Source organism: Erythrolamprus reginae, chromosome 9 (genome assembly GCF_031021105.1).
Source record: "Erythrolamprus reginae isolate rEryReg1 chromosome 9, rEryReg1.hap1, whole genome shotgun sequence".
Classification (NCBI taxonomy): domain Eukaryota; kingdom Metazoa; phylum Chordata; class Lepidosauria; order Squamata; family Dipsadidae; genus Erythrolamprus; species Erythrolamprus reginae.
The window spans coordinates 1,938,403-1,948,809 of NC_091958.1; the positions used below are offsets into that span (position 1 = coordinate 1,938,403).

General features: G+C 44.3%; 1 protein-coding gene across 4 annotated transcripts in view; it reads left to right on the plus strand.

Annotated features, from left to right (window-relative positions):
- KIAA0513 (KIAA0513 ortholog) overlaps positions 1-8,455 on the plus strand; it is a 38,401-nt gene extending 29,946 nt beyond the window's left edge. For all 4 annotated transcript variants that reach the window (XM_070761847.1, XM_070761845.1, XM_070761844.1 and 1 more), the window contains 3 exons: positions 3,246-3,326; positions 3,906-4,000; positions 5,557-8,455. In XM_070761847.1, coding sequence (XP_070617948.1) covers positions 3,246-3,326; positions 3,906-4,000; positions 5,557-5,606 — 226 coding nt within the window. In that variant the 3' untranslated portion in view covers positions 5,607-8,455. The remainder of the gene's footprint in view (positions 1-3,245; positions 3,327-3,905; positions 4,001-5,556) is intronic.
- Positions 8,456-10,407: the final 1,952 nt, after the last annotated feature.

Below are 10,407 nucleotides of genomic sequence, written 5' to 3' on the forward strand. Positions count from 1 at the left end.
GAGGAAGAGGAAAAGAGGTGTGTCTTCTCACCTTTACTTTCTTCCCTTTCTTTCCAACCCCCCCCCCCCCCACCTCAATGGTTTTACCCCTCGTCCAAAAATTTCCCTTCTGCCAGCGGGGATGAGAAATCCTGTTGCCTGCCACAACTGGACGACGGCATTGTTCATTCGTTAATTTATTGAATTCTTTTTCATTGGAATTCGCTTTTCTTTGGCCTGATGGGGGCCAAATAAAACTGTTGGACCCGTTTGAGGACCGAGGTTGTCCTGGGAGCCTCTCAAAAGGACACCTTTGGCCTCGTGGCTCAAACTTCCTGGAGGTGTCTGTAATATGGCAAATGATTTAACTTTACTAGATAAGTGGTCAAAGCAATAGAAACTGCAGTCGAATGTTTCCAAATGTAAAATAATGCACTTGGGGAAAAGGAATCCTCAATCTGAGCACTGTATTGGCAGTTCTGTGTTAGCAAAAACTCCAGAAGAGAAGGATTTAGGGGTAGTGATTTCTGACAGTCTCCAAATGGGTGGACAGTGCGGTCAGGCGGTAGGGAAAGCAAGTAGAAGGCTTGGCTGCATAGCTAGAGGTATCACAAGCAGGAAGAGGGAGATTGATAAGCATAAAACTTATCAGGAAAGACTTAATGAACACACAAGACTTTGAGCTAAGGGGGTAGGTACTTAATTCTTCAGTTGTGTGTTCAGTTCTGGAGACCTCACTTACAAAAAGATATTGATAAAATTGAACAGGTCCAAAGACAGGCTACAAAAATGGTGGAAGGTCTTAAGCATAAAACGTATCAGGAAAGACTTCATAGACTCCATTTGTATAGTCTGGAGGACAGAAGGGAAAGGGGGGACATGATCAAAACCTTTAAATATGTTAAAGGGTTAAATGAGGTTCAGGATGGAAGTGTTTTTAATAGGAAAGTGAACACAAGAACAAGGGGGCATAATCTGAGGTCAGTTGGGGGAAAGATCAGAAGTAACGTGAGAAAATATTATTTGACTGAAAGAGTAGTAGATACTTGGAACAAACTTCCAGCAGACGTAGTTGGTAAATCCACAGGAACTGAATTTAAACATGCCTGGGATAAACATATATCCATCCTAAGATAAAATACAGGAAATAGTATAAGGGCAGACTAGATGGACCAGGAGGTCTTTTTCTGCTGTCAATCTTCTATGTTTCTATGTGTGACTTTGTGGGTGTTGCAATGATCGTCAATGTGAAAACTAGTTATAAGTCACTTTTTTTCAGTGGCATTGTAACTTCACACGAAATGTACGGTTGTAAGTCGAGAATTATCCTGTATCTTAGAGACAATCGCTGAGAATCTGTCTCCGTTTGTGACGTCTTGATCCCAGCCTCTCCCTCTCTTACAATCTGATTCTTTTTCCTCCGTCAAAGAACCAATTTCCCCCTTCGTTTTGCACCCCGTTGCTTCTCCTCCTCCACCTTATAATTACCCTTTTTTTATTAAAAAAAAACATATTTCCACCTCTTGACATCGTTGGCTGTTAGCAGGGAAGGGCAGGCTGCAACGAAAATCAAGCTGGATTTATTCTTTCTGGACTTGAATTGACCTTTGGAGTGCAGTGCTGGTAGAAATTCTAGCAGCGGATGAAAGCAATGTGGGAATTAAAGAGATAAGTAAATTAATAGAGTATAGCAGAGGAAATGTACGGCTCAGAGGAGTTAACGTCATATATTAGTGATGCGTTGTATACGGAGGATATAGCGAGGGAAATGGGGAAGTTAACTGACCTTGTTATGAATCCCTTAAATGTCTGAATCTGTAGGCTGTTGGAAGGGGAGGTAGGTGGGCGTGAAATATTGATGTTCCTTTACCTTCCGTGGAATTCGGAGGAATCTACTTCATCTGGAATGGCAAAGATTTGGTGTGTCATGCTCTCTTAAAACGGAGGCTGAAATTCCCAGAATTCCAGCTAGCGTGGCCCAAGGAATTTGGGGATTTGCATTCCGCGGCTGCTTCCATTCTCCATGAAGATGGAGAAGGGGAAAATTGGGGGAAAGATCAGAAGCAACGTGAGAAAATATTATTTTACCGAAAGAGTAGTAGATCCTTGGAACAAACTTCCAGCAGACGTGGTTGGTAAATCCACAGGAAACATGCCTGGGATAAACATAGATCCATCCTAAGATAAAATACAAGAAATAGTGTAAGGGCAGACTAGATGGACCAGAAGGTCTCTTTCTGCCGTCAATCTTCTATGTTTCTAAGGATGGATGTAGAAATTCAACCAGCAGCTCAGTTGTGTTAGCAAATGTTATTTATTGCATTTATATTTTATTTATTTATTACATTTGTATGCCGCTCATTCTGAAATGGACTCTGAGCGGCTAAATTCATGTGACGCAGTGGTTAGAGTGCAGCACTGCAGGCTCCTTCAGCTAACTCCTAGCTGTAGTTTAGCAGTTCAAATCTCACCACCGGCTCCAAGTTGACTCAAGCCTTCCATCCTTCCGAGGGGGGTCAAATGAGGACCCAGATTGTTGGGGGGTGATACGCTGATTTTGTAAACCGCTTAGAGAGGGCTGTAAAAGCACTATGAAGCGGTACATGTAAGTCTAAAATGCTATTGGTATTGCTACTTTCCCACCAGCCTATAAGGTCCTTCATCTCTGCATTCTTTAAATTTTTCTCTTGGGAAACTTTTTAAAAAACTTATTTCTAAGAAGAGCAGGCTGGATTTTAAAGATGAACTCTGTTTCTGTAGATCTGGTCTGTGTTGTGGGCCTCTCCTTTGGGTTCCCCTTGTGCTGAAATGGTGACCTGATTTTTTTCAGGAAGCAACAAGTACTTGGCCAATTTCAGAATGTTTAATTCTAAATGGTGGGATATCAGATTTAAAGCTAACATTTGGATCAGGTTATCAGAGAAAGGTAGAGCTTTATGGCCCAGCAGCCGATTAGGTCCCACAGAGTTGGCCTTCTCCAGGTCCCATCGACTAAACAATGTCGCCTGAAGGGACCCAGGGGAAGAGCCTTCTCTGTGGCGGCCCCGGCCCTCTGGAATCAGCTCCCACCAGAGATTAGAACTGCCCCCACCGTCCTCACCTTTTGTAAATTGCGGAAAACCCACCTATGTCGCCAGGCATGGGGTAACTGATACATCCCCTTGCTAATAAGGTTTATGTATGGTATGATTGGGTTATGTGGTGGGTGATGTGCCAATTGATTGCGCATGGAACCCTGGTTACATGATCTCCACCTGTGTTCGCAGGGAGAAGTGGTGTCACATGACCCAAGAAGAACGCATCGATAGCCTCCGCTTTCATGAGAATATCACCTTTGGACAGTTGGGGTAAGTACCAAAACACCAGCCACGTTTTCAAATAAGTGAGAAAAAGAAGAAATTTCTCGGCCTTCCAGGATTAGCAACTTCTCTCTCTCTCTCTCTCTCTCTCTCTCTTTCTCTCTTTCTCTCTCTCTCTCTTTCTCTCTCTCTCTTTCTCTCTCTTTCTCTTTCTTTCTCTCTCTCTCTCTTTCTCTCTCTTTCTCTCTCTCTTTCTTTTTCTGTCTCTCTCTTTCTCTCTTTCTTTCTTTTTCTTTCTCTCTCTCTCTCTGCCTCCCTCTCTTTCTCTGTCTCCCTCTTTCTCTCTCTTTCTCTCTCTTTCTTTCTCTCTCTTTTTCTCTTTCTTTTTCTCTCTGTCTTTTTCTCTCTCTCTTAAGGCCGTCATTATATTTTAAATCCAATTAATAAATAAACGCATGCCATAAATCATACTAGAAATGTATGTGTCCCTAAGGTCTTCTCATCTCCAGGTGACCAAATGCAGTGTGCCCTTTGCATTGTGCATTCTCGGAAGGTCTATGAGGACCTTCTACTTTTTTGGGATATCTGAAGATCTTGTCTTGACATCTCTTTACTTTCCTTGACCAGAACTTTCACTCATAACATGCTGGCTTTTGGGCTGAACAAGAAACTTTGCAATGACTTCCTGAAGAAGCAGGCAGTGATTGGAAACCTGGATGAAGGTAGGTGTGAGCCTGGAAAGATCTCGGAGTGTTTACAAAGCCAGGGACATCTTGGGGAAGGAAAAAAGGGTTAAGAAGATGAGCAGTTTCCCATCAGAGCAGTGCTTCTCAGCCTGGGCATCTTTAAGGTGGGTGGACTTCAAATCCCAGATTCTGCCAGCCAACCTTTCTGGGAGTTGAAGTGCATATATCTTCAGTCTCCCAAGGTGGAGAATCACTGTTCTATACATTGCTCCTCTGACACTTAAGTGGCAACTTCCTGTGGACTCCAGTTCCCAGAATTCCTTGCCAATATGGGAGTTGAAGTCCACACATCTTCAGGTTTCCACAGGAAAAAGCTATTTTGGGGATTTAGATACACCCATTGCCTTAGGCTGCCTGCTGCCCCCCAGATATGTAACCCCCTTGTAACTGAAGCTGATCCCCAGACACTTGGAGGACATCAGTTTTCCAAGAAGAATGGTTTTGACAGAAGGAGTATGGAGGAAGCCCAAATTGTAAACAGAGTGATGGAGAATTTGCTGTTCTTGCAATGTGGATGACAAATGTTGTAGAATTGTTTTGGTCCAGTGCAGGCTTGACCAACCTTGACAGTTTTCAAGACTTGTGGGCTTCAGCTGCCAGAATTCCCCAGCCAGCCTAGGTCTTATAGTTGACAAAGAAGGACACACCTTTGGTCTAGCTTAGTGCATTAGAGGGCACTAGGTTGAGGGAGATGAACGTCTAGGCCAGGGGTGGGCGAAATTGGCTCTTCTAGGACTTGTAGATTTCAGCTCCCACAATTCCTGAGCCAATCATGCTGGCTCGGAAATTCTGAGTCCACATGTCATAGAAGAGCCAACTCTGCCTATCCATGGTCTAGGGCAGGGGTAGGCAAAGTTGGCTCTTCTATGACATGTGGACTTCAACTCCCAGAATTCCTGAGCCAATCATGCCAGCACAGGAATTCTGGGAGTTGAAGTCCACATGTCATAGAAGAGCCATCGTTGCCTACCCCTGAACCATACTATACCTTACCCTGAAAGATCCACCTATGGTCTGCAGATCATGGACTCCACTCCCAATCTCTCACCTTCTGAGGCAAAGGAAGGACCCTTGGGACTTTCAGTGCAGTCATTTATGGTGGCCCATCAAAGACCCACAAATTGCTCATTTCATTGCCTACAAAAGAAGCACCAGAGAAAACCTTGTAGCTTCTCTACCTCTCTTATGCGTCAGTTTTGCCCCATGCCTGCTGTTCTCTGGGCCCCCAGGGGCCAAGGAAGGATGAAATGGACCCTAGGTGGACTACAAGGGATTAGAGCACCCCTGATATACCTTTAGACATAGATTTGAAACTGCCATCAGGATGGGTCATATAGCATGTTTGGCTCAGGAGTCTACATGTCATAGAAGAGCCAACTTGGGCCTACCCTTAGTCTAGGGATTTCCATTCTCTAGGGTGGAACGGTTCCTTCTCATCTGGAGCTCCAAGCTGTTCTCCCCACTGCTGACTTGAACTGACCCTTCCTGTTTGCAAGCTCTCTCAGCTGGTTCTCCTTTGATTCTCCTTCCAGAACAGTACAAGCTCCTGAGTGACCACATTGACCAAATGGCGGCTGAATAGCTCCACCGCCTGCTTTGCCAGGACCAAGGATGGAGAGGAGAGGCCGGCGGAGGCAAAAGGCTGCGAAACTCTGTCTCTGGGACCGTCTTGAGACTTCAGATGGGCTTTTCAATCAACAGACACCCACCCACCCACCCCCGCAGACTCAGCAATAATCCTGCATGATTGCTATTAAGCCGTGTCGTGCTGTGCTAAGCAGCCCGTAGACGTAGAGCTCGTTCATCCAAGGACGCCTGTCTCCTTCTGCAGCCTCAAGGACACCCAACAGGGTCCTCAGACTTTGGGCATGAAAGCCCTGGCTTTGCCCCCCCGCCCCCCGGAGAGATGCAAGGCAGGGAGAGTCCTTGGGGGGCCAGGGCCTTTTGAGAAGGTCCGAAAAACCCCTCCACACATGATCACAGACTATTTTAAGCAGCCAGGATATATTTTTTCTTCAACAGCTGTGAAATGTAAAATAGGGCGTGCACACAAGTTGCGATGGAACGACAAACGGATATGAGTGTTTTAGTTTTTCTACAGAGCTGGTAATTCTGGAGAAAGGTATTTGTGGAGGGCCTGGTTCAATTCACCCCGTTGGGCAGAGAAAGATATTGAAAGGTCGGCAGGTGCTGACCTTCGTATTTTTGGATCCTAGGATGCTGTGCAAGAAAACCGAGTCCAGATTCCTGGTTTCCTGGAGTAGTTCTGGGTTGTTTTCAATGCAATATTGATAAAACCAGGAAGCTGATCTGACCCCGGAGCTGTAACAAGAACAAATCCACCAGTGTGGCTGACTCAGTTGGCCAGCCAGTTGATCGTTTGGTCAACTGGTTGACCAAGATTGATCCCATCTCTCCAGTTTGTCAGCTTCACATAGTCTTTGTCTGGTCGGCCCACATGAAGTAGGTGGAGGGTTGTCTATGAGGTGCTACCATGTTCCCACCATTCATGAACACGAAGTTTACAGGGCCACAACAGGGCCCCAATCTTTGGGGGGGGCAGCCAAAAATATTCTTCAACATTCTCCCATTTTGAGAAGTCTCCTCTGTGCTGCTTCTCACCCCTTTGATGACCAACCTCTGGTTTTGTATCTGGGATACATGTGTGTTTCTAAGGACAGGTTGACGTTGGATATGTAAGGGAGTGTTTTCCATTCTCTTTGTGTGGCTGGATGAATGTTGGTTTCTCTTATCTTTGGGGAAAGACACAGCTGCTAGGGAGCTGTTGGTTGAGTTGCAGAATGCACAAGAAAATCAATCTCACTCTTTCTCTCCCTTCCCTTCCCTTCCCATCTCTCTCTCTCTCTCTCTTTGTGTGTGTGTGTGTATGTACATATGCCTATTATTCAGGAATGACAGCTAGCCTTCATCTTACAACCCACAAATGTTGGAACCCCTGCAGTTCTCTTCTCTATCAGGAGAGGACGCCAAAAGAACATGGTTTTGATATGTTTCCTCCTTTGTGCGTTCAAGGCAAGAATCCTTGCGTAGAAGTTGGTTGTCTATGTTGAATCTGCTCTAGAGCCTAAGTTGGGAGTGGTTGTGACTTCTACTGATAGGATATTTCAATGCTCCCCTTTGTTAAACCCTCTTAATATTTCTATTCGCTAACCAGATCCTTCTCTGGTGCTTTCCAAACCAAGCAGCTTGCCGTCTCTAGCAGCCTGTCCTTTGCCAGTTAGTCGCTTCTGTTTATAGTTTTGTTCCAATCTGGGTTGAAAACCAAAAAGTTTGGGGCTGAGAAGAGGCATCTGGAGGAGGCTCAACACCTCAGCATTCTGCACAGCTGGCTTTTGCTGTTCCTAATCCTGCAGGGGGAACAAATCCCAAACCACCACATCTGGAGAGAGAGGCCTCTGCTAAATTTTTCTAGCTCAGCTTTACTTCCACTTTGGGGGAAGAAGATGTCCAATTCTCCCAAGCAGCTAAAAACACAGTAGAAGCAACACATTGAGAGATGCACCAACCATGGAAGGTTGCAAATGCGTTTGGGCAAAAAGGCATCAAAATTCAACTCCCAGACGGCTGAAAACATGGAGTAAGATTTAAAGACGGCTTTGCGTGGATTTATCCCAGAGTTTCTGCAAGCTACAGCAATCCAGGATGTGGCCTCTATTCTGTGAAGGCTGCAGGAGTCAACGAGTATCGTCTGGTCTCCTTTTATCCCTTAATATTTCTGGGTCTTTTGTGCTCATGTGAATTTGGTTTTTTTCCTTCCCTTCTCTATTCTGTTGTTCAATCTTGAAGGTTTTTCTCTTTGAGGTGGGGAAAGTCGGGCAGAGCAGCAGCACTGAACCGAACGTGAGTGAGGACCCTAGTCTACAATCCGTTCAATGCAAAGACTTAAATCCAGATGTTTGCTTGCATTTCTGAGGTCTGTTTTAAAAGGCTCGGGGAGGTAATTGCAGCGAAGAGTTTACGGGGCTTCTTGGAATGAGAAGGAAGATGGGTCTGCAACAGGGTTTTTTTTGTGGGGGGCAGTGCTGCTAAATATGTAATTTTAGCACCATCCTTCTCTCGTTTACCCTTTTAAAAAGCCCAAACCCAGAACTGCACATCGTATGATTGTAAACCTGGGTGTGTCAGCCTGGCACATCCATCTTGTGAGTTTCGCTGAAGTTTTAAAACTGCTGTGTTTGGTTGTGTAAGATATATATATATATATATATATATATATATATATATATATATATATATATATATATACATATGTTCTGATGTACATTGGGTGCAGTTGTGTGTGCCCTGTATCGAGAGTGTGACTTTGTGTCCTATGTGAAATATTGTTGTTTTTAACTTATGTACTGAAAACATTTCAAGTTCTGGTTACGACAGGATCAGGGGGAATAAAATAAAGCTTCAATAAATAAATGGAACTACATCTTCCCTCTTTTTTCCCCTGCCCAGGTTATGTTTTTTCCTGATCCCGTCTTCTGTGCTATTCTATCTCTTTTTTCAGTAGGTGAAATAGAATAGAATAGAATAAATAGAATAGAATTCTTTTTTGGCCAAGTGTGATTGGACACACAAGGAATTTGTCTTTTGTACAGATGCTTTCAGTGTACATAAAAGAAAAGAGACATTTGTAAATTGGCTGTTTTATATTTAATTTAACTTATATTTAATATTTATAATTTGGCCCTTTTACATTTATACAGATGCAAGTGATTCTTCACTTATAACCTGCACTGGCTGCCGATCGGTTTCCGGTCACAATTCAAAGTGTTGGTAATGACCTTTAAAGCCCTACATGGCATTGGGCCAGAATACCTCCGGAACTGCCTTCTACCGCACGAATCCCAGTGGCCGATAAGGTCCCACAGAGTTGGCCTTCTCTGGGTCCCGTCGACCAAACAATGTCGTTTGGCGGGCCCCAGGGGAAGAGCCTTCTCTGTGGCGGCCCCAGCCCTCTGGAACCAACTCCCCCCAGAGATTAGAACGTCCCCCACCCTCTTTGTCTTTCGCAAATTACTTAAGACCCACCTTTGTCGCCAGGCATGGGGGAGTTAAGTTATCCTTTCCCCCCAGGCTATTACAAGTTATGCATGGTATGTTTGTGTGTATGTTTGGTTTTCTATAGTAGGAGTTTTTTAGTTGTTTTATTAATTGGATTGTTCATGTTGTTTTACCACTGTTGTTAGCCACCCCGAGTCTGCGGAGAGGGGCGGCATACAAATCCAATAAATAATAATAATAATAATAATAATAATAATAATAATAATAATAATAATAATAATAACAATAATAATAATAATAATAACAATAATAATAATAATAATAATAATAATAATAATAATAATAATAATAATATAACCATTCATTTAGCCATCATTCAGTTACTGGGGAAAAAAAGTAATATAATATGACCGGCCCCAGAACTTATGAGAAAAAACAATAGAAAAAAACCAAGAAAATGGCTTGTGACCTTTACACTAGTTATAAATGCCTATGGATTTTATCCACTTTCTCTGAGGTTAATACCATCACTGCCTTCTTTCCATAAGCTGTACTTTCTTATGGCCAATCAACCTCACAAATCACAAGTCTTCCTTTGCATTTTCCGTGTGGTCTTGGTGCTCGTCTTGAACCATAGAAAGCGCTCCTCTACCGTGATCCTTTAAGTTTTGCACCAGGATCGCCCCAATCTTGAGCCGGGGTTGATACAGTGGTTAGATTGCAGCACTGCAAGCTACTTCAGCTAACTGCTAGCTGTAGTTCAGCAGTTCAAATCTCACCACCAGCTCCAGGTTGACTCAGCCTTCCATCCTTCCGAGGTGGGTCAAATGAGGACCCAGATTGTTGGGGGAAAGAGTCTGAGTCTGTAAACTACTTAGAGAGGGCTGTAAAAGCACTATGAAGTGGTATATAAGTCTAAATGCTTTTGCTAGTCCTTCCTTCCTTCTCTCCCTTCCCCTTTCCTCCTTCCCACTTTCCCTCCATTCTTCCTCCCTCCCTCCCCTTCTTCTTCCCCTTCCTTCCTTCCCTTCCCTCTTTTCCTCCCTTCTTCCTCCCTTCCTCTCTCCCACTCTCCCTCCTTCCTTCCCTCCCTTTCCCTTTCCTCCTTCCCACTTTCCCTCCATTCTTCCTCCCTTGCCTTCTTCTTCCCCTTCCTTCCTTCCTTCCTTCCTTCCTTCCTTCCTTCCTTCCTTCCTTCCTTCCTTCCTTCCTTCCTTCCTTCCTTCTCTCCCAATGGTTAGAATACAGTATTGCAGGCTGACTCTGCCCCCTGCCAGGAGTTCAATCCTGACCCGCTCAAGGTGGGCTCAGCCTTCCATCCTTCCAAGCTCGGTAAAATGGGGACCCAGATTGTTGGGGGCGAGAGG